This window comes from Aptenodytes patagonicus, chromosome 1 (genome assembly GCF_965638725.1).
Source record: "Aptenodytes patagonicus chromosome 1, bAptPat1.pri.cur, whole genome shotgun sequence".
Classification (NCBI taxonomy): Eukaryota; Metazoa; Chordata; class Aves; order Sphenisciformes; family Spheniscidae; genus Aptenodytes; species Aptenodytes patagonicus.
The window spans coordinates 120806007-120830165 of record NC_134949.1 but is presented as its reverse complement, the minus strand read 5'-3'; the positions used below and the strand labels follow the sequence as shown (position 1 = coordinate 120830165).

General features: G+C 36.9%; 1 protein-coding gene across 1 annotated transcript in view; it reads left to right on the top strand.

Moving 5' to 3' along the window:
• The first annotated feature begins 560 nt into the window (after positions 1–560).
• The window catches only part of LTN1 (listerin E3 ubiquitin protein ligase 1), a 32123-nt gene continuing 8524 nt past the window's right edge, over positions 561–24159 (top strand). The window contains exons 1-22 of the mRNA XM_076352494.1: positions 561–646; positions 2199–2402; positions 2735–2833; positions 3890–4120; positions 4895–4947; positions 5394–5574; positions 6259–6432; positions 7520–7710; positions 8991–9138; positions 9488–10273; positions 10793–10834; positions 11862–12054; positions 14491–14730; positions 15739–15892; positions 16138–16285; positions 17013–17214; positions 18149–18308; positions 18482–18586; positions 18839–18981; positions 20883–21018; positions 21942–22086; positions 23932–24145. Of these exons, the coding sequence (XP_076208609.1) occupies positions 605–646; positions 2199–2402; positions 2735–2833; positions 3890–4120; positions 4895–4947; positions 5394–5574; positions 6259–6432; positions 7520–7710; positions 8991–9138; positions 9488–10273; positions 10793–10834; positions 11862–12054; positions 14491–14730; positions 15739–15892; positions 16138–16285; positions 17013–17214; positions 18149–18308; positions 18482–18586; positions 18839–18981; positions 20883–21018; positions 21942–22086; positions 23932–24145 (3991 nt within the window). The 5' untranslated portion in view covers positions 561–604. The remainder of the gene's footprint in view (positions 647–2198; positions 2403–2734; positions 2834–3889; positions 4121–4894; positions 4948–5393; positions 5575–6258; positions 6433–7519; positions 7711–8990; positions 9139–9487; positions 10274–10792; positions 10835–11861; positions 12055–14490; positions 14731–15738; positions 15893–16137; positions 16286–17012; positions 17215–18148; positions 18309–18481; positions 18587–18838; positions 18982–20882; positions 21019–21941; positions 22087–23931; positions 24146–24159) is intronic.

The window sequence follows — 24159 nt, the reverse complement described above, 5'->3', positions numbered from 1 at the left end:
ACCTTGGTTGCTTCTGATGTCGATTAAATAATTCTGCGTAGATCCGGTAGAATTCCCAACACTCGGATCTCCGTCACGGGCCTGGGCACCTTTTGTAGCAATGCGTTGCAGTGACTTCATCCGACAAGCGCGGGTTTGCCTCTGTCTGAAACTTTGCCAAACCGTAACTCTTTGTGAGCGTGCAAGAACGCCGCGCCTTAATACCGGACCCGCGATACGCTTGAAGTCTCCGCACGTTTAGGCTCTACCGGCGGGTACAAAGTTTAAGGGTGCTTCAACTAGGCTACATCCTTGCGTTTCACCGCAGCGCGCGGGCGACTATTCAGACTGCTCGCAGTTTCCCTCTCAGCACCGGCTCATCTTTTATAGACGCGCTCCGAGGAAGAGGGGGCCGCGTGTGCCGTTTCACCCCCGCGGCGCTCCGGGTACCGGCGCTGCCCGGGGCCCGCCGGAGGGCCCGCCGACCTCCGCCGGTTGATGTGGGCGCCGCGCGCCTGGCCCCGCCCCCCGCCCGCCGGAAGCGCCGCGCTCCCCCGCCCCGGCCGCGCGGCTCCTCGCTCCCGGCCGTTGCCCGGCGCCGTTGCCCAGCGCTGCCGCCGCCGCCATGGGGGGCAAGAACAAGCAGCGAACCAAGGGCAACCTGCGGGTGAGCGCGCCCCGGGGGGCGGGGGACCGCCGCGCCGCGCCGCGCCCGTGGGCCGCGGGTACGGCGCGGCCTCCGCCGCTGGCTCCGGCGGGCCCTTCCCGCCCCGCCTCAGCGGGGCCGGCAGGCGGCCTGGCCGGGGAGGGCGGCGGGGCCCAGGCCTCGGGGCTGGGGCTTCCGGCACCGGCGGGCAGGTTAGGGCCGCCCTTCCCGGTGCCTTGGGGAGGGGGCTGTAGGCCGCCGAAGCCCGTCCCCCGCTGGGAGGCGGCGCTGCCTTCGGGCCCGGTTGCAGTAGCTGGTGCCGGGGCCGCCGCCGGGCTTCAGGGGCGACTCTCGGCCTGGGCCCGTGCTTTGGGGGAGCGTGACTGCAACTCCCTGTGGCGTCTGTACGCGTTTTCCGGAGAAGGGCAAGGGTAGGGGGGCGTAACTGCAAAATCACCGCGGGTGTGAGTTCAGCAAGGTACCGGTGGGTACATTTTGTGTGTTCTTCTGCGGGGAGTCTTCGAGTACAGCTGTCGTGGTGTCTTCGACTTGCCATCGGGCCCGAAGTGGTGTGACATCTGTCATGTGTGGCACTCACTCGGGATGGGAGGATTGTGGGTGAAGCGTTCTGTTCAGGTTATGTAATGCCTACAAATCTTCCCCCTCTCATGGGCGTAGAGAAGATGAGGGAATGCAAAGAAGCGTGTCCTTGTAGTTGAGGTTTCACATGCAGAAAAAATGACTTAATCTGTAGATATAGTAGTCAGGTAAAATGTGGCTTACGTACCTCAAGAAAATCAGAAGAGTATGATGAACTTCAGCAAATTGTCGTTACTTAAAAAAAAAAACAAACCCAACTCACAAATCTGCAACTGTCATTAGGAAAGAAAAGGTAGTTGGACTATAAGGTGCCATAGAGAACATTAAAGCACCAGCTGGTTTTGGGCCAGTCATTCAGAAGACATAAACACGAGCCACTGATAAGATGAGCAAGGTGTTGACTTAACTGAGGCAAACTAGAAGAGGTGCTGAACTCCAAAACAGCCACTGTAATACTAATGGGATAGTATTACACTTTTGCTCCATTCCTCTAAATCCTTCTTGTCCCCTTGCTGGTAGCACCCTTTGTTCTGTGCGTGTTCTCATTTTTCCCAACAATATGAGGAGCATTCCTTGGGAGCTGTATTGGTCCATATGCAATAACGTGAGAAGAACTAGTAAAAAGAGAAGCAGTGAAGGAGTGTAAATGGCTTCTTAATAAATTGTTCACTTTCAGAAGGACTTTTCTGTTATATATTTTTGTATGTGTCTAAAAGCAATATAATTTTCTACAAGTATTCATGGATTAAAATCACGGTGAGAGAAGGGAATGCTGGTTCTAAAGAGAAGAATAATTTTCTAGGTCAAACTTCTATGTTTAAAGCATAGGTGGCCTTTTTTCGTGAGACTTTGTTTTAAATAGAAGGTTAATTATACAGTATAAATAGGATCATTATTTCAAATGTATGATGTGTGCAAAATAAAACAAAATTACCGAAATAGATAACTGACTTCTGTCCCTGTTTTTTGTCAGCCTTCTAGCAGTGGCCGAGCTGCAGAGCTCCTTGCCAAAGAACGTGGAACAGTGCCTGGGTTTATTGGCTTTGGAACATCTCAGAGTGATCTAGGATATGTTCCTGCAGTTCAAGGAGCAGAGGAAATAGACAGCCTTGTGGATGCTGATTTTCGGATGGTGTTGCGAAAACTTTCTAAGAGGGATATCACAACAAAATTAAAAGTAGGTGTATCCTTTGTCCCCCATAATTGTTTTTTATTGGAAAACAATACCTTTTTCTTAAGGATGGGAGAGGAATACGTCAAGGTAGCTAATACTAATTTCATATTGGCAAATTTGCTAGAACTGCAATCCAGAAGGTATCTTGGAGGACTTATAAAAAGGTCCATCACACAATGCTGATGGAGCCTTCATAAAATTAACTCTATAGATGCTCAATTGCAAGAAATGAATTGATTTTTGAAAAAGAGAGTTGCAATGTCGGGTAGAAGCTGGTAAATTACAGACGTATCTATCTGACTTCTTAAATCATGCTCTCGGTATCTTGATTTTAGGCTATGCAAGAGTTTGGGACAATGTGCAAGGAAAGAGAAGCGGAAGTTGTTAAAGGTGTTCTTCCTTACTGGCCAAGAATTTATTGTAAAATCTCACTGGTAAGTATTAAAGTATCTAAATTAAAAACTTCTCTGGATACTTCCTGTGACAACCTCTAAGGCAGTTGTTACTGATATATCTAACTTTGTTGGAATTACTGACTCGTTCTAGGAAAAACGTGAAGATGAAGGAAAGTAGTGTTCTTTATTGTGGAGATGTTTCAGTATTGGCAGTGGGTAGAATCTTGAACTGTTGATGCCTGGGCTGTACTTGCTGGATGGAGATAGCTGTTTGTTAGACCTTTATGTTAAAAAGATGACAAAATATTTCTTCTCAAGAAAAGTTCTTTTATGTAGATTCCAGAACGGCTAAGGAGAACGTGCTGTTCAGTTAACATAATTATAAATCTTTTTGAGCTAGGACTAATATCTGACCAGACTTAATATTAAAAAAAAAAAACAAACCCACAAAAAGAAACCCACAAAAAAACCCTCAAACATGAAAAGACCATGCGTAGCCAGATAAACCATAATTTTCTGATATATTTAATACATCTCCAGACTATCTGGACTGGCTACTGTTGGAAACGTGATATTGGACAAAATGAATCACTATTCTGATCCGTTAGAGCAATTTCTAGTATTTCTTTCAGGAGCCAAGAGCATAGAAAGTCATGAAGTTGTAAATTCATACACAAATAATGGATAATGATGCACATTGGTAGGCTTATGGTCATTTTAATCCAAAAAGTGTCTTCAAGGCTTCCTGTTTCTCTTGCTTCTTGTCTTTCTGTTAAATGTTTGTATAAAGTGGAAATAGAAACTGTAGTTGGGTGTATCAGGAAAAGGTTACAATTTTGAATGTACAACACGTCGAGAATATGATACTGCTAAGTTAGGGCTTTCCCCTTATCTAGGGATACCAAGACTTTTTTGTCATTGTTGTTGCGTATTTTCAAATCTATACAGCCCAATTCATTGCGAAAATGTCTGAACTGAGAGACAGCTTTTTTTTTTTGTCATCATTTCTGCTTTGAAGTATCCCAGCATCAAAGGTACGTTTCTTAAAACAATAAACCTTTCTCTTTTTTTTCCTTCTTTTTTTTTCTTTAACAGGATCACGATCGCCGTGTTCGAGAAGCAACTCAGCAATCTTTTGAGCAACTGGTTCTTAAAGTAAAGAAACACTTAGCTCCTTACTTAAAAAGTATCATGGGATACTGGCTGATTGCTCAATGTGACACTTACTCCCCTGCTGCTTCTGCTGCAAAAGTAGCTTTTGAAAAAGCTTTCCCTTCAAGCAAACAACCTGAAGCCTTAGCATTCTGTAAAGATGAAATTCTTAATGTGAGTTTATACTTACGTATTTCTTTAAGGCTTTGTGTTAAGTATATGTCAACTTTTATTACAAGTTTAAAACTCATCCTGCCCCCATCTGCTCTTCGTGGTTAAATTTCTTTCTCACCTGAAACCTTGCTCCTGCTAATGTGAAGAGAAGACTGAGGCAAAGACACATCTATTTTTTTGGCTTGCGGTTAGAATGACTGGAACCAGAGGAATGAATACAAAGTGAATTTTCTTGTATGCATTTCTATGTAGTGATGCTCAGTCATCATGTAATGTTGCTGACAGATGAATAATGATGCCGGAGTGGTTTAGCTGCAGTGGTAGAGGATTAAAGAATGCTGAGCAGTGTTTCAGAGCCTCTACAAGTTTAGTTCTGACCAAGGTTAATGCTTTTCTGCCAGTCATATATGAAACTGAATTGACTGAATTTAAAAAGGTGAAAGTTTGTATTGCTGGCCCATCATATGCAAACTTAGCCATTTTGTTTTGTCTCGGTTTGGCTTCTTTTTACCAGAAGCCTGTTGTCATAGGACTGCAACTCACAAAGTATTACGAAGTCTTGATTCACACAGTACCACAGCTACTGTGTTCAGCAGGAGTCAATTAAATTATGTTCTTGTTCACTAGCATGTCTAAAATGTGTTTAAAAGACTTGACTCAGAGGTTGTGAAGTTTTATTGTAGAGCTGTTTCTGAATAATGTATAGACTGTATTATTCACATATAAATATTAGATTCTCACGTGTATGTGTGTATTTTTTTTTTTTCCCCCTAGGTACTTCAAGATCACCTTCTGAAAGAAACACCCGATACACTCAGTGACCCCCAGTATGTTAGCCTGCTTTAATGTATATGGCTTAAGTCTTGGTCTGTATTGGGTTCTCTGTCCTTGGAGGTAGTGGATTTAGTTTTGTTTCGAGAGATAGAATAGTTATTTGAGTCCAGATCCCAGCAACTTTCTTTGGGACTAGAGTATAAATACTTTTGAAAGTGTTATCAATTGTCTAATTCTTGTTTCAGCTCTTTTAGGAGTCACATTTTTGAACAGCTGGAAGATGAGGTGACTTGAAACTCTCTTTTTCTAATGCTTTATAATGTAATTTGGTAGCATTAGAACCTATGGAAAGTTTACGTATTTACATTGCTGGCATCTGAAATGAAAAGAAGAACACAGAAAAACTGAAGACGGTTTAGTTTAGACAGGTCAGAAGAGCTTGAGAAGCCTACTGATTTATTTATGGTTCACTTTGTTTTGTTTTGTTTTGTTTTCGGAGAACTGTACCAGAGGAAGAAAGGGAAGCCAAATTTTTCCGGATTCTGACCTGTTCCTTGTTAGCTTTAAAAAAGTTGCTTAGCATGTTGCCAAAGAAAGAGATGCATTCATTGGAGGAAAAGTTAATGCCACTTCTGTCCCAAAACAAATTTTGGAAATACGGCAAACACAACATACCACAGGTGACTTTTTTTTATTTCTTCTTTTTTTTTGGTTGGTTTTAGTTGAGGATAATACACTGAACCTAAGCAAGTATTAATTATTCTACAAGAATGAACTTTGTACTTCACTGAACTATGTTTGAAACAGCCTTCAAATTTCTAGGCCTTAAATAGACAATATTGCTCTAAAATTTGCCCGATAGGCTAATTTGTTATTTCCATGTCACCATCATCTACTTCTTGCCAATCTGCCATCATTTCGAATTCATGTAAAAGATACAAACTGTATCAGTTTACTGCATGTGTTCTTAGTGCTTTTGGACTTTCTTTTTTTGAAACCATTTTATTGGTCTTTGGTCTGCTAAGACAATAGTGCATAGAGTGATTAATTGATTCTGATAGTATTTTCTTAAAAAGTTTTAAGGTGTGTTTGGGAAAACATGCCTTTTGAGAAGTATATTAAAATAAAATTTTTGATAAGCATTTTATCACTAAACAAATTATTTTAAAATATTAAACAGGCTTATCAAGTAACTTCTTTATTTTTCTTTAGTTTTAATAATATTTAAACCTTTGCTCATGTGATAAAATATGGGGACCGCGTGTTGTAAGTTATGGTGACTTTAAAAGGAATGTTATAAGCTACATGTAGTGACAAAGTGTTGTCATTTGACTAAAATTTTGTTTTTCTGTGGCCTGTGTCAGGTTCGCTCAGCTTTCTTTGAGCTGGCTTCTGCTTTTTGCCAGTACTTGCCTGAGCTGGTGAAAACTGAAGCACCAAGAGTTTGTCCTGCTGTTCTTCTCAGCATTGATGACAGTGATGCAGTGGTGTGTCCTGCTCTTTGGGAAGCTGTACTTTATGCTATCGCCACTATTGAGGTAATGTGGGAAACCTAAGGGGCAGATATTTTACTCGGATTTAACTTTTCACCAAGTGCCATTGTTCTCTGTGTAGAATTAGGAAGAACAGCTTGACTGGGTTTTCTTTATGATTAATAACATGAACTTATCAATGCTACATAGTCCTTCTTCCTCCTTAGGGTTTCAGTGTAACTTTCAAATATATTGTGTCCAGCATGTCTGAAAATCAGAGTTGTTTTATAGATTTAATTAAATTAACCTGAATCCCTGTGATTAAAAATAGTTACTAATAAGTAAAATAATACTTAAAACCTTTTTCTTGGTTAAAGACGGCTACAAAAATGACCTGCAGTGCATTTTTGGTTTGTTTGTTTCCCTTTCTAATGTAATGCTTGGTTCTATAACTTTTTTTTTTTTTTTTTTTTTTTTTTAAATTTTAAGTGAAATACCAGCTTTGAATTTATTAGCTGGATGAGTGGTGTTGCCATAGACTGGGATGCTTTGAGGGTTTAATGCTGCAGATCTCTTTTGTAACTGCTGGTATAAACTGTAACAATTTAGGGGCGGGGGGGGGGGAATCTTTGTTCAGCTTGCTATAAATATAGGTATCTGGAACTATGATAGATCAGATGACAAAAAACTTCGGGGGGGGGGGGGGGGGGGAGTGCCAAGATATTTTGTAACCATCAGAAGATTTTTTGAGGGGAGTTTTGAGGATAGTAGTGCTTCTAAAGTTAGGATTTTGAAATCATTGCTTATTCTTGATAATAAGAACTCAGAATTAAATAAAAGACCAGTTACAATAATGATTTTTATGAAGCATCCTTAAAGCATTATTAAAGAGAAGCCTTTAATTGCAGTTTGCTAACAAGAAAGGTCCGTTGATTTTAAACAATACAGAAACAGTTTTATCGCGTTAACTTCTTAAATTTACAAGCTGAAATAGGGAGAAAGTGATTCTTAAAAACATTGGCAAGTGAATTTAAATTTTACGGTAGCTTGTTTCAGCTACAACATAGGGAGGTAGATTAAATGTCTAGCGTGGGAGTACTTCCAAGGCAACGTATTCTCATTTAATTGACAATAAGTGTATTGCTTTCTGTAGGACTGTTGGAGCCATGTAAATGCCAAAAAGGGAGTTCTGCCAAAGCTGTGGACAGTGCTTCGAGAAGGTGGACGAGGACTAGCTACCGTTATATACCCAAATCTCTTGCCGTTCATTAGCAAGGTACCTCCTGGCATTGCAGAACCAAAGCTGGAGTATTTCAGAACTTTTTTCAGCTCTATAATTCAAGGGTATGAACCACAAATTTAGTTATTTATTTTTTTGAAACCAGTGTCTTTTACATTTGGAAATAGGAGAACTAGTCTTCTTTAAGCATTTAAAGATGAGTAACATTTCATTTGGCTTGAGGCTATTTAAATATGCATTAATTGTTTATTTGGGAAAAAGACTGTTTTCACTATGATATTTGAAAATCATATTTTTAAAATACTTCTAAATATCCAAAACTAGAGTCAGTCCTTTGTGGCTGTCCCTGTCTTCTTAAACCTTCAGCCTTCTCTTTGATTTTTATTATGTCTTCCTTACCTAAAGCATTCTTATCTTTCCTTGTCAAAGCTTTGTGTTTATTCAATTATAAGTTTTAAAATGGGAAATTAATTTAAAATTAAAAGTGGCTTTGAAGATATCAGGCTCTTCTCACCAGTGTGTAATTATTACAGAGGTTATTGGGGATTAGCATTGCGATTGTGAAATTTCCTATGTGCAGGAACTTTAATTCTTGTGATACTGATTTTTAAAGGATTGAAACTGCTATCATTTTTTGCCTTTAAATACATCAAAACCATCTTTCTATCAAATCTAATTTTAATAGATGCATGTGCATTGTGTACTCAAAAGCATGTATAAGTTATTTCATGAAAGACTAAAATGTAACTTACTTAAACAAAAATCAATTCTCGATTGATGTTGGCGTGGCCATTAGCAGAGCTCTTGGAGAAGAGAGTGTATAGAATTTTATTACAAGTAGTAAAATGGTTGTAATATTTGCATGGTAATTTGCGTGGCCTAATTTTCATTAAAAAGCAAACAAATCACAGTTGTTCAGACTCAGACTGGCTATGGTGAAACTGTCTTTTGGTGGCTTTTTGTTTCAGTTTTTTTCTTTTTTCTGTAATGACACCTTCTAAACCTCTGTGGTGTGTGTAGAAAACTGCAAAGGAGTTTTGGCAAACAGCTGAAACAGTAGACAGTATGCGTGACTGGTTATGTTTCCTCTGTTTACGTAGGTTTTTTTTTTTTTTTTTTTAATGAATGCTAAAACTAGATGAATAAGTTATTTTAATGTAAGTTATGTTAAATGCCTGGGTCTATTGTTTTGACTCTTTAAATATGTCCCATTGAATTAGTTTTGATCTGACTCCTATCAATGATTCTGTGACTCTATATTCTCATATTGGTGTTGTCTGGATAAGAACAACATAACCAAGGTTACATTCGTTATGTATATACTGGGTTTCTTAGAAGCATAGATGACTGAGCGTGCCCTCCCTCCGATGTTGCCTTTCAATAGGTTGTCAAGTGAACGAGCGATAGCCAGCCCTTCAGAAAGTTCAGCAATTATAACTGCATTTATGGAATGTCTGCGCTTTGCCATATTACAGAAAATAGACAAAGAAGATGACCAAAGACAAATTCATCAAATGCTTATACATGACCAGGTATTTATTAGAAATACTTAATATTGTTGTGTGTACATTTAATAATTCAAAGTTAAAGAAAAACGTACATTTCTGTAAGGATTTACTTCTCTGTTGAAAGTTTCACTAGATTTTATGGAAAAAATAATCTTACTGAATTTAGTAAATTTTTTCCTTCCTGTAAAATCATCCCTTTTACTGTGCAGTTTAAATAATATTTAAAAAAAAAAAAAATCCCACCCTGTATATTTTTATTAAGTGTTCAAGCATGAGTAATTCTGATGTTTTCGGAATTACTTCTGGAATTTTAAGGAATAAAATGATCATCTAGTTGGATCACTGTTCTTTAATAATTTTTTTGTCTTTATAGCTAATTCCTCTTACCAATGCTGTACTTAAGGAGCCCAGGTTACAAAATGGACCATTATTTTATCAAATAGCAGAAATGCTGAGCTCCTGGGAAGCTAAAGCAGAACTCTCCAGTGATGATGGCACAGATGAAGTTTTCCAGAAACTGTTGTCAAATTTTTGGGACCGTCTTTTAAAAATGTGTGTACTTCATGTTGATACATTGGATGCTGATGAGAAATCATTGTTCGCCATATCTGGTATGCTAGAAATTCTTCAGAATCCAAAGAGTACTACAAAACCAAACAACAGAAAATCTCTAAAAATCAGATTTACAGATGAGGATGAATCTGAAAGAAACACAGAGAATGGAAAGCCCACAGAAGTGAGAAATAGTGACTCTGAAATACAGGCTGACTTGCAGCATAGTTCGCTTCTAAGGAAAGAACCTTTAGAGAATTTAGTCTGCAGCCTTGCTGAACTGAGTATTGTGTATGTCAATGAACAGAAGTCAGAACAGCATTTGAAATTTCTCTCTGCCCTGCTCAACTCTTTTTCTTCAAACAGAGTTTTTCAGGTACTTTTAGAGCAGGGAAACGATGCAGGCTCTGCGCAGGCTGAATCCCAAAACGAAGTTAAAGCTCATCATGAAAGTCCACCTGTACAATTTCTGTATATGAATTTAATAGCTTGGCTGAAAGAAGACTGGAGGAAAGACACCCATTTTCTGGTCGATACTTTGTACAGTGTGCTTAATTGTTGCAACAGTAATGATGAAAGGAAAACAATTCTTGATGATTTAACAAAGGTATGACTCTTGTACATTTTGTTATTAGTTTTTATCAAAGTGACTGCTCTTTTTGTGGGCTGTGGTTGGTTAATCATTTTATTTTGGGGCTGTGGAATGGAAGATATTCTACATGAACTTGGATAAGTTCAGTGTAAGGAAGGTAGATTTAGGAAGGATTGACATGACAGTGTTGGGGTGAAAGGTTATGACATATGTCCCTTTCTATATGGTATAAATCGTTAAAAAAAAAAAAAGTAACATCAGAATTTCTCTGTTCTGGCTTCTTTATACAGTGTGTTTTTATGCTAGTCATCAGTGGCCTTTCTTATAAATACAGTCCCTTGCTGATCGGTGTGGTAGAGAAAGACTTGGAAGCCAGAAATAATATCATCAATAACTTTGTTACTGAAACTTAGCAACTTGTGCTTATCCCCTGCAGAAAATAAAGTTGTAAAACAAACAGTTAAAAAGGTATTAAAAGCTTCCTATTCAGCAAAGAATTTGTTAAATATTGTGGAATTTTGTTTTTCTTTTCAGATGGATCTGAAATGGATTATTTTTCTCCAGATAATTCAAAAGGTACCTCTTAGGACTTTTTTGTTCTTGTTTTGCAGTTTTGAGTATTTCCCTGCTGTTAGCTTTGAGAGTTACATGTGTTTGAATGACCTTTTTTTTTTTTATTTATTTAAGTAGTGATAATTTCCATAGTTTGAAAATGTTGTAGTAATAGTTTGTGTTGTTTAAATTGCATTTAAATCTGGGGACCGTCTTAGAAATGAAATGATGATACCAAAACAAAATTGTCCCTCCTGTTTTTTGGTCAGTTTGCTCTTTGAGCCAGGGGGATTCCTGATTTGTTTCTGGTCATCCTCTCTAAGCTAGAGAGAATGGAGTTGGGTATTAGACCAATAATTTAAATTATTATTTGTATCATCACCCTTACATCGTGCTTACAAAGAAAAGATAGTATGCCATTTTTTCACATGGGATATTGAGAGACTGACATTTAAGTGATTGCCTGGGATAAAATACGAAGTGTATGACAAATTTTTGAACAAGAACTCATAGCACTTGATTTACAATCCAGTGCGTTGACCACAGTATCTTTCCTCACAGATACTGTGATTTTTTTAGGAATCCTCAGTTTTTGTGATTTTGTAACTCATAATGGCTTATCACCAAAATAATGTTTTTCTGATTTGTGACCTTCCATTTCTTTTTAGAGAAATTCAGATGCTGTAAATAGATTTTATGTTGTAAATAGATTTTATTTCAGCCAACCTGCTCATCCAAAAGTTATCTTTCTGACTCCAATGTAGGCATTCCCTGACTTCTATAGTTGGAGAAAAGGAAAAAGAAGAGCTTTCAGAAGGTGACTTACCTCACTCTAAAGTAGAGGTCTGACCTAACCATAAGTTGCTGTGTCTGACCAAAAAGAAAGTTGGGGAGATTATTGCAGATGTAAACACCTAGAGACTTACTGTTTATGACAGATGATATGATTCCCACTCTGTGTGTGCAGGTTTGACATACTAATCTTATGCTTAGTTAATAATAAAAGTTAATACTCTCAAAAGATTATTAGAATTACTTTCTTGTGATTCAGGCATGCTTAAGCACAACAAAACTTTCCTTAGTCTCTGACTGGCTGAAAGGAGATACACTTGGAGAAAGACTTGTAATGCTGGCAGATGATCTGTGTCACCTGGGTTTAAAACCTATAGCAGCCTCATCAGAATCATCCTCTTCAGAAAGGTGGACCCTCCTGAGCTTAGTGTTGTCTCAACACATTAAAAATGGTAAGTATATTTATTCCTTGGAGTTTGTGAAGTGTAAATACTGCACTTATGCTTTGCAGAAGGTTGAAAGGAATTTGAGATCTTCCAGAATACTTAATTTGTAACATCTAGGCTTTCTTCTGGTTTTTTTTGTTTGTTTGTTTTGGGGGGGTGGGGTGTTTGGCTTTTTTTTTCACCTGAGCCAATTAACCATGTCCAGTTTAATTTCATAAACACTAACTTGCAGCAGTGACATTGCAATTTTTTTGGTCTGTGTTGATAAACAAAAGTCAGTGTTTAAAGAACAGATTCAGATTTGCGAGTCTGAAAAACCTGAGGAAAATTTAAGTAAGTTTGATTTATTAGCTGATGTACTGTAAAATAATATTAATCTTTAAACCATACCATCTGAAATTTATCTTCAAAACTAGAATATCAAAAATCAATGGTTATGGACTCATGCGTGCATTGGTAATACCTTGTTACAGGACCTATGAATTGCTTTGAGACATTTTCAGTCAGATTCATGTATTTTAAAAACTGTGTGTGTGTACTTACGGTGTATATGTAATGTATTTTTTATTCATAACATCCTATTTAATTTCCTCCTTGCATTTTGTGGTATCTGTGGTATAGACTTCTGGTGGAGTTCAATTTTCTTGACGTTTCCCGTGTAAACTTGTCATCTGTGTTTTGTTAAACTCAGCATTTGCTTTGATCCCTGAGGTAACACACTTCAGTTTATCTGAATGCTGGGCACATTTGTGGTGCTTTCAAGTTTCAAAGATGCACACAACAAGTTGACTGTAGTGGATGTTCACAGATAGTGCATCCTGAAGGTCTTGTAAGATTGTTATTTCTGTTACTGGAACTTTTGATGTAGAGGAGCATCAGGAAAACCTCTTCCCTCTCAGAGAGAGTTCAACAAACTTGCTCGCTTGTGAGTCAGTGGTGTCCTAGGGCTGACTGTCCAGTGACTTCACTTTTTGACTGTAGAGCTGTAGGTATTGCTGAGCTCAGGTATTCGTTTTGTGCTGGGTGCTGTGTAACCTGTTTTTAATGCTTGTTGGATGAAGTCTAAGAGACCTTCAGTTCTTCTTGACTTAGTGATTTAGGCCAAAATAGAGTATGTGGACTTTTTGTGGACATCAAAAGGATTTTTGATGAGATCTCTCATCTAAGTTTCTCAAGGTAAACTGTCATGCAGTAAATGGAAGGGCCTTTCATGGATCAGTAACCTATCAGATGGTAGGAATTAAAGGGAAAAAAGGGTAAGTACTGAAAGGATGATAATTGTTTCTGACAAATTATTCAGAGTAATCGAAATTGAAACTTCAGGCAGCTGTAGCAGTGTGTTGTGATACTGAATGATAAACTGATATAATTACAAAGGAATTTCAAAAGCAATAAATATCAAAAGTATACATGGGAAGAACACAGTTGTAACTATATCTATTCAATGGTAGGCCCTGAGCTGTTAAAACTCAGAAAAGAGATCTTCAGTTATTGTGATGGTTCTCTGTAAGTGGCAGGTTAGTGCTCAGCAATAAAAAAGGAATACAGGTTATTAGGAGCTGCTGTGAAAAGAACTGAGGACAAATTAAAATTATTATAGCATTGGTGTGTCAATATCTTCAATACTGCCTGTAGTTTTGGTCACTGCAATATTCTTGTTCACCTATATGCTTTTGAAAAAATGTGAGATAGAATTAGTATATGCCCAAAGAAAGATGGCAGAGATGGTTAGGCAAATGCAGAGGCCTCTGCTTGTAGAGGCAATAAAACAGACTAGAATTTTTCAGCTTGCAGTGAAAGTGATTGGGGATGGGGTTGTGGTAAAGAGCCATAAAATCATAATCTGTATGGAAAAAGCAAATAGGAAGAAATTTTTCATTATTTCTTTAAACGGAAAAGCCTGAGGTTGCTTACAGATGTTTAGATAGCAGGCTTGAGGAAAGAGAACAGTATACTTCTTCATACAGTTCATAATTAAATAATGGAACTCATCGCCACAGAATGCTGTGGCGTTTGAGGATAAATGGGATTAGCCTACTTCAGTCCAGTGAGAAAGGGACTAAGCATATTCATGGAAGATTGGTCTGATTGGGTTAACTATATGCAATGGTCCAGGTGTAATCTCTGGCTCACAATTGATTACCAGAAGCTAGGAAGGGATCACCCTGCTCTTGCTCTATTTTATATACCTTTTGTCTAAGCTGCTTCAGCTAGTTTAGAGAAAGGATACTTGGCAATGTGAAACTTCGGCTGGGTGATCCTAGATGACTGTGAAATAAGAAAGAGAGTTTAGGTATACATTAGACTGAAACTACTTTGCACTTTCTTTTGCATTCAAAATTAGTAAATAAAAACCAAATTGGTACATATTAATATGATGCATTTGAATGATGATGTTTATCAAGTAATCAAAGCATGCTGTCTTTTTCCTCTCCCCGATAGAATCTTTGATTGGTGAAACTTTTGTTGAAAGGATTATTGATAAACTTCAAGCAGCTCTGTCTAAAGCTAAGGATCTTTCTGAAGCTGGAAATACTGAACCATCGGTATCTTTCATCTGCGATGTAGCCTCAAGCTTTTTCAGCTCAGTTAAAGGGTGTTTACTGATGCCATCCTCAGAAGACTTGCTGCTTACCATCTTCCAATTGTGTGCTCAGAGGCAGGATGCTACGCACTTAACAGGTAATTGGGAAAAAGAACTTCAACCAAACTTTTTTGTAGTTGTTGATTACATCTGAATTCTTCTTTTTCATGAAACAGATTCACGTATGTAATAGAATACTGAGTTCACAGACATTCAGCACTTGCAGCTGTAACTGACATGAAAATTTTTGCTTTAATTTACAATGCCAGTAGTTACTACTAAACATAAAGTCCTGTACATCTTTACAAGGATTTTAAACTTTTTTGATGTTAGTATCCCTGTGCTTCAGCTATCTTTGAGGCTGTGATATTCCACACTTTCTGGAGTGTTACATAAATTATTTAAGGTCTGTGAAGTACAAAGAATGAGCATTTTTTTTTTTTTGTTCATTCTGCAATGTGAGGTTCCTATGAAAAAATGTGTGCAATCACTTTAATAAAGATACGTGTATTTATTCTGAAACCATTTATATCGGTCAAGTTGCTCTGACAAATTGTGACCCATTTCTCTCTCCACCAGTGTCTCATTTTCAGACCGAGATCCTGATTTATATTCTTTGAATACAGAATTTGAGAGTGATAAATTGGTATATGCATTTACTGATACAGGTACAAAGGAGGAAATGTTGCAGTGTTGTCGTAGAAGTGAAGTAGGACAAGACTAACCTGAAAACCACTGCTGCTTTGCAAATGAGTATTGATGTTGTGAATGTTCAGTATTTCAGTATTTTAAGATCTGCGGTTTTGAAGACCATATGAACATATTGTAGTAGACAATGGGAACATCACTCTTATTCTCAAATAATGTATTACCTGTGTGTCAGAGTTAGTTTTAAAATTGCTCTACAACAAGAAACCTGTATATTTGCCCTTGATAGTTATTGCTTGTAACTACATAGAAAAGAGAATTCTTTTCCTGCTCTAGGATCTTTAGACATGTGTTCGTTGCTGTATGCTGTGGGTTGTAATTTGAGTTTACCTGTTTGTGGTGGTTTTGCTTGTCTATTTGTTGTTTTGTTTTTTGTTTGCTTTTTTCCCCTACAATAGATTTACTTGTATGTAAATTAAAACACACTTGGATGTCTGGTGTAAATTCACTCGTGCGTCAACTTCGGACTATGCAGAAACAGAGTACCTTTTTGCATAAATCTGCACTGTGGGTCAAGAATCAAATTCAGTCTTCCTCTTTGGATGTTAAAAGGTAATTGTGATGTACATGTCCATTTCATTATATGTTGTTCTCCAAAAGAAAGCACTAAGATTAGTGCTATACTATATTTAATTGGCATCTGTGTTACTGAGAGTTTTTTCAGCCTGTCAGAGGTGAGAACTGTGGTGTAGAGCATAACTTAAAAATGTATTTAGTATTGTATCAATGTAAAATAAAGCAGCTTGCTTTTACTGGATAGTGTCAAACTTGTTTGCAGTGTTTTCTCCTTTTCTCAGCCTTCAGGTTTTGATCACTGCAGTTAGTGATTTGTTGTCGAAGCTTATGGAAGCTGATGGACAGTCTGGATATCTTGGAGCTTATGTTGAGCATGTCATGCCAAACAAAACTGAGTGGGGGAAACTGCACGAGTCTCTATCCACTGAGGTATGAAAATGATAATGGATTTGCATGCAGTAGTCAATCTTACCTCAAGTCTCTATCCTTTAGGGTGATAAGCATTCTTTATTTTGACGTGGCACTGCAGTTATGAATACACATATATCTGTGTAGAGGTTCTTTCCAGCCTCTGTCCGTGACAGAGTACAAAATCTGTATGTTTGTGGCCCCATCCAGTACTACTGGAAAAAAAAAAATCTATGAAGTTACCCTTTTCTGCGTGGAACACCGGCAACTTACTTTACAATTCAGGAATTTTGTCTGACAGAATATACATCATGAAGATGTTCTTATCGTTAAGTTAATTGTTCTGTAAGATTCATTTTGTGAAAGACACCAATACCTGCAGAGGAACGTGATAAGCTGACTATCAACAAAATGCTGACATACATAGAGTGGAGAGTGGGGAAGGACATAAATTTCCTGTCCTACCACCAATCTTCAGGAACCCTAGTATTTCTTGTAAAATATAGAGAGTTCTAAAGATACGTATTTCTTTCTGAGGCAGCAATGCAGTTTCAAGTTACTGCTGTGCATTTAGGTTTTTTTAATGTGCTGGAGTGGGTCATCCTCACCATTGTGCTTTTGATGTTAGTTTATATCTTTTATGGTTATTTTTTAATCTGAATTTTCGAGGTTAAACAGATCATAGCTCCTCTGTGCATCATTGAAATGTCAATTATTTGTTCATACTCTTTTTATGCACATATTACAGTGGATGCACAAACCTCTTTTGGAAGGAAGGCTTAGTATGAATTGTGAACCTTTGGGATCATGTGTCAAGCTGTGTGGCACAACTAAACTTCCAAGCCATCTGTGTACTTCAGCCTTACTAAGTAAAATGGTGCTACTTGTATTGGAAAATGGTGTAGTCCATGGAAATGATGATGCTGAAAGAAAGAAAATTGACAATATAAGTAAGTTACAATGGTAAAAACTTAAAGGAATTTGATTTTATAGTAGTTGTAAATTAACCTGAATTGATAATTAGAAATGAATAGTTAAAGTTTGGCATATAGGTATAAGAAATCATCTTTTTACCTTTTGTTGGTTTTTTTTCTTTAGTTCTCCTTTAAAAGTATAAGTATGCACAAGTATAGTGTTTATATTTCTAGGACCTTTTGTGTTTATATACATGCTATCTCAACAGAACTTTGAATTTGGAGAAGTTTGAATTTACGATGAACTTCAAAGTTGTTCATTGCCAAAACACATGATGCCTTGGCATGAGTGGACAATAGGAACTGTATCCATGCCATCAAGTAAATGCCCTGAGTGTTTAGCCATAATGGAAAGATACTTTGAGGCAGCAATTTTTCTTAATTCCACCAGGTGGAATCTTGTTTCTTTTTATTTATAGAATGCTCAAATTAGAGCCAGCATTGTCAAATGAACAGTTCTATCTTCAAAAGTCTCACCGTGATGAGAAGTGTAATTGTTCAGTGTGGGTCTTTGTAAGCTAATGAAGAAACCACATGCTAACTGTTAGCATCAAATTTGTTTGGTTGTTTTCTGGACTTAAATCTTGATTGTCTTGTCTGCAAGTGCTACACATATTTAAAAAAAAAAAGAACAGAGAGGAGTTAGAGTTCTTTTCATGCTTGATTTGCTTTAAGATTTCCTGAACATCTAGAATAGATTATTGTAGCCTTTTCTTCTCTTGTATTTTATGATGCAATGGGAAATACCCAGTTCATGCTCTGAAGCACCTGAGATTACGTGTAAATGTCATCTTTTTAATGCCTTAAAAACATACTTAAAAAACCCAACAAAACCGTGACCTGAAACTTCTTGCTTATGCACTGAATATATTCAGCAGTTGTTTGTAAACAACCACCTTTGTTTAATTAGTTGCAGAGCTGTTGTACTCATTACAATGGATTGAAGAATTGGAGAATCCTCCTTATCTGCTTCTGGAGTATCTTCATATGTTAGAAGAAATGCACATCACATATGAGAAGTTCAGTACACTTAGTAATACAACTAGCCTTCAGCAAACGATATTTGACAGGTGTGTAAGAACAAGTAAACCAACCCTTAACTCTGTCTTCATATTTTGCATTGTATAGAGTATTAAGTGCCACAATATTTCCTTATGTGCATTGATTCAAACTTCATCCAAATGCTTTTGTTGTGAACTGTGCATCTGTATATATTAACCAGGGTCTTTCTTCTTCTTTGAAGATCAGAGGAACGTGGAAGACTCTGGTCCTTAACCATGGCTAAAGTGATTCACGCGGAAAACACTGTATCCTGTGAGATGAAACAACTTTTTAAGACAACAGAAGGGTACCTTAATACTGCTGCCTATAATCTTTTAGTTTGTTGCAAATGCTGATAAAGTTAAATGATACTGATTCTGATGAAAGACGACTGAAAACTTGGTAATATATATGGTTGGTATGTAAAAGTGAGACTCGGTTTAGCGTGTGGGATTAGTTTCATCATAGGATATTAGATCACTATGAACCAATTGACATTTTGTTTACTAGTTAAATTTTTGGGTTTGTTTCATTCTTGATGTTTTGCTTGTATGAATAGGTTTCTGCCATTAACAGAAGGCAGATTGCATACACTTCAGTGTCTATCACGTTTTTTAATTGAGGAAGAAAAGAAAGAACTTGTGTTCCACTGTGTGGCCAAACTTATGACATGCACACAGACAGAGCTTTCCAGCACTGACGGTGAGTATGTTCTTACCACAGTCCACTTCATTAGAATTTAAGAACATTCTTTTGTAATAATGTTTGCTTTTAGATAAAATGTGTTAACTATCATAATACCGTTTTTCTTAGAAAGAAATGTCTTCTCAGTTTGCATATTTCTTCTAGGCTGTTTGGCGTAGTAGTTTTCTGCCTTATTAAGGAAGTACAAGCTATACTGCCTGGTACAAAATTAGAGCTAAAGGATTTAGGCTGATACTGTTAAAAGAATTTTGATATTGCCGTACTTCTTGTTTGGTCTGTCTGATTTAAACACATCTGTAAATATCAGCGTTTTCAGTTAATAATTTAGGCTTTACACAGCATGCAAAAATATTACTGTTGTCAACTGGTAGTGTCATGATTGTCTTTAGATGCTTTAGCAAGAACTCTTTCACAGTTTATGTATAATTTTTGAGTAGTTCTTCCAGTGCATGGGATATAGTGTGCCGAGTCAGAACTGCTGTACATACACTTTCAGCAGCTTTTGAAAAATTACTTAGAGGTGATTGAGGTGTGTTATAATATTGCTTTGAATATCCTTTAGAAAACCTTTATATTTTCACAAACTTGTTGCTTTTCAAGAAAATTCTTTGGAAATGCTCACACACAGTCCTTCCACATGTTTGAATTAGATGTCGTTTAAAAGAGAGAACTTTCTCATTTTTCTCAGTACTGCTTTTGTGCTTTCTTGCACATACTCTTATTGATCAGTCTATATATAAGCTTTAAAGTTGATTTTGTATTTTTTAACAGGACTGTGCTTACTTAAATGGAAAAAAATATCTTTGGTGACTTTAGACTGTGGACATCTGTCTCTTGGCAGTGTCCTCAGGTTTTCAGATGAGTCCTTCAAATGGATGTCCTCAAAGTGTGAAAATTTTCAGTGTTGGTGTCATGCAGCAGTTGAGAAGAATCTTGAATCTTTCTACTGTGGTAGTTTCCCTGACTCTTACTCTTCAGACTTAGTTAAGCTTTCCTGGCTTTCTGAGTGAACTGGTGAACCAACCAAATGTGGCTGTGAAACTTCGAACAGAAAATGGGAAAAAGAATCTTCAGTCCTCCCCTGCTGTGGAGTGCTCTTGTTTGTAACGCTGGTCTGCATTTTCCTTTCTGCTGCTTCTCATTTTCCTAGGGATTCTGAGCAGACAGTATATACCCAAATTTTCCCATTAAGTGTGACGTAGGTTGTAGGCTTACCATTCAAGTTTTAATTTTTTTTTCAGATCAGGAAAGTGCTGGTAAAGTTCTTGTAAAGCATTGCACTGCTGCTTAAGTGAAGTGGGTTTTTTTGTTTGTTTTTGTTATGCATAATTTGTACTTTAATTAACTCATTTCTTTGTCATCATGCTTATAAGAAATGTTCTTGTTCTCCAAGAAATCTAGATACATGCAGTTTTCCTTAAAAATGGAAAACAGTACTAATGCAACAGTAGTACTTCACTCCGAAATTAAAAATTAACACTCTTACAATAATATTGGAATTCACAACTCGCAGTTACATTTACTTAGTTATCTGTCCAAATTATTGCTTAGCATACTACATTTTTAGTAGCGCAAATAGATTTAAATCTTAGCAGGTATTTTTCCTTTTTGTTAATTGTATAAACCAACAATTGATCTTATAGGAGTTTTTGGTTGGTTTGAGGTTTTTTTTTGGTTTTGTTTGTTTTTAAGTTTGGGTTGGATATAGTATTTATGATTTAACAATAGCACCTCTGGATTAAGTGTTCAAAGATGAAGGCTTAGTTATTATCCAAACTATCTTACGATATTAATGTTAAGTTCAAATAAAACGATCCAGTCAATTGACACACATTCTAATGTTTGTTTTGTCTTGATAATTAAGACCTATTGAGCATGATATTTTTATTACGTTACAGGAGCATTTGGGTGTCTTTCCATTTTGAACTCCTGCTTGAACGATAGAAGTATTGATTGTGATCACCTACTACCTGGAATACTGAAAATCATAATATCTTGGAAAAACGATAATGAGGACAGCTTTCTTTTTAGCTGGTGGGTGCAACTTTGAGATAATTGGGCTTTTTTAAAATTTTTAAAACAAGAGTTTAAAAATACAGAGTGGTTATTAACTCAAACAAAATCAACAAATTCAATTTGTAAGTTACAACCACCATCCACTGCTCTAATATTATATTTTTAAGCCTTTGTAGAACTGCATCTCTCAGTTTAATGTACCTGTCTTTAAGTATCTAATAACTCATACTGAAGAAAATCACCCAGGTGGTTGAAGGCTGGGAAACTAGGAGCTTTTTTAATGCACCTAGATGACAACTGTTTTCAAAAGCATTCAGAACTGACCAACTTTTGTAGGTGTTGCTGGATATTTAGTTCCAAATTCTGATTGCTTATTTAGGTAGCAGAAAGAAAACTTGGATACCAAACTTAGGTGTGGTTTTTTTAAAATTCTGGACCTGAAAATGTAACTTGGAAAGCTTCCAGCAAGGAGTGAAAATATACTGAGGTTCATTTGTCTTGAGTATAGAGAGAAAAATCCAGGCGACAAAGTCTCAAAATAACGTAAACTATTTGGACACTTGAGGGCTTGTATTTTATTTTTAAAATTAGTAACTCAAATGATTATTTTTTCTTGCATTGATTTAGTTAAAATTGCTAAATTTCATAGTTAATGTAAGTGTATTACTTGAGTGAATATGTAAATTGTACAATTTTAGGAATCTGTGTAACATGCAAATGAGCAAGTAGCTCTAATAGACTATTTTGTACCTGTTGACTGACTTATTTAGACTTGGCAGCTAATGTAGTATTCTACCTTTGAAAGACAGAGTATCAAAAGCACATAGGGCAGAGCCTGGTGCAAGACTAATTTGTCCTTAGAGGAGCAGTGAAGGCAAGAATATAAATACTCATGTCTACAGCATGAAGATATGTAAGCTTTAGTTGTATTTTTATTGCAGCAATCTGAAAGAAAAAAGTGCTCAGTTGTTTGGTTTCAACATAGAGATGATCCGTTACCTTCCCTTGTTGCTGAAGTATTCCGCAGCTCCTTTGGCCGATAATGAATGGGACTTTATCATGTGCTCCATGCTGGCTTGGTTAGAGGTAATATGAAAGAGACTATTGCTAACCATTGCATTCCAGCTTTTAATAGGATCCCCCTGATGCCCTCTGAACCTACTGGACTAATACAGGGGAGGGGGGTTTAAAAAAATAGGCTATGAAATAACTAAATTTTTATAATCTTACTGGGCTGTCTGATCGACATTTCATCCTAAATCTTTGAAAGCTGTATGTTAAAAGTTCACTCATCTGTTTACATAGTGGGAAGTTGGGTATCAGGATGATACAGTAAAACATTGTAGAAGCTATGCCACATAGCAATTAAATTTGAACAAAGATGCATGAGGGTTGCCAAGAGGAATGGAAATCGGAGTCCTCCTAACGGTTCTTAGAGTTTAGAACACAGTGGACTTAACAATTTTAACTTTGTTTCGTCTAATGTGTGTGTTACCTTTCTAGTACTTTAGAGTAATGATCAATATTAGTAGCTGGGTACTCCGCATTTCAAAGATAACTTATTTTAAAAAGCATCTCAATCAAAATAGGGAACTAAGAAAATAAACTTTACCTACCGCATGAGTGCTAATGTTCCATCTCCAGTTTTGATGTACTTACCTTTTTAGATTATTCTCTGGATATGGCAGGCACATAGTTAGCTTAGCAAATACTTGACACAATGTTAGAAAGAATTGCACAAAATCCTTTTTTCACTGAACTTTGACGAAGATCATGTGTGGCTTAAAAGTACAAGCAATACTGTATCTTCTGTTTCTTTTTCTATATGGAGATGAAATTATCTCCCCCTTGAAGTAATACGATGTTTAGTAATGGCATTGGTAATTGAAGAATAATTTTGGAATGTCTGCTGTAGGTCTCTATGTTGAAAAATAATATCCCTTTAAGACCAAAGTCTAACATGACATATAAAAATTAACTGAATGAAAAGCAGTATCTGCATTTCAATATCTAAATGATCACATGAAAAATCAAAATTATATTCTAACACTGTTAGAAAACAGGTCAGAGTGAACAGCTAACTACTTCTTTATTAATCAAATAAAGGTAGAGAATCTCTCACCCTCTAGCTTGCTTTTTTTTTTTTTTTTTTTTAAAAATAATTATAGCACCCTCTGTCACTACACACTTACAAGGGTGGGCTGGAAACTTCCATGTGGCCTTTCTTGGTCTCAGGATTAATCATCTTACCTATGCTGTATGACCCTCAAAACTGTATTTTTTTTTTTATTTATTTAAACAGCAAACCTGTATGAAAACCTTGTTGCATAGATTAAGTGCTTGGGAAAATTTTTAATATTTAATGATATTCCTTTTTTGGGCAAACTAGTAAGAATAAAATTAAAAAGAAGGAGTTATGTTGGGGGAGAGGAAATATTATCCTGATCGCCACTTCAATAATTTCCAGTTTACAATAGTGTATTGCCAATTTCCTTCTGCAATTTGGAAATACAAGCATGATATTGGTATGGCTTTTATGTTTGGGAGAGAAAAGTGAGAGCACTTCACGTGTCAATTTTGGCTCATTTGGCTGCACAAGTGCTCCAGATAAGGTACAGCTGCGTACATTCTTATTTGAATCCACTTGGTGGCAGCTTCTTTCTGTCATTATAAAGAAGATCATATAAGGGAAGCAATCCAGGATTCTAAATGTTGATGAGACTTGGAAATAATTTTCAGCAAGTCTTACTAAAATGCAGTTTATATTTTTAGGCTTTTTTCTTTTTTCCCCCAAATTGCCTTAAAATGGTCTTTGCAACTGAGTCTTCCTTGAAATTACACTTTCTGGTATAGACAGGGAATGTGAAACAGGTATTTTAAAGCAAATTTATAGTTAAGAAATCTTCCTCTTTTTTTTTTTCTTCCTCCTAGACAACAAGTGAAAACCGTTCGCTTTATAATGTCCCACTTGTGCAGATTTTTGCTTGTGTCAGTTGTGACTTGGCATCTGCCCTTAGTGCTTACTTTGAAGCTGCAGCTCCTGAAACTACTGAAAACCTTCCTGTGAACTTGATCAGTGAATGGAAAGAATTCTTTTCTGAAGGAATTCACAATTTGCTGTTACCGTTGTTGGTGAAAGTCACAGGCAAGTATATGGCA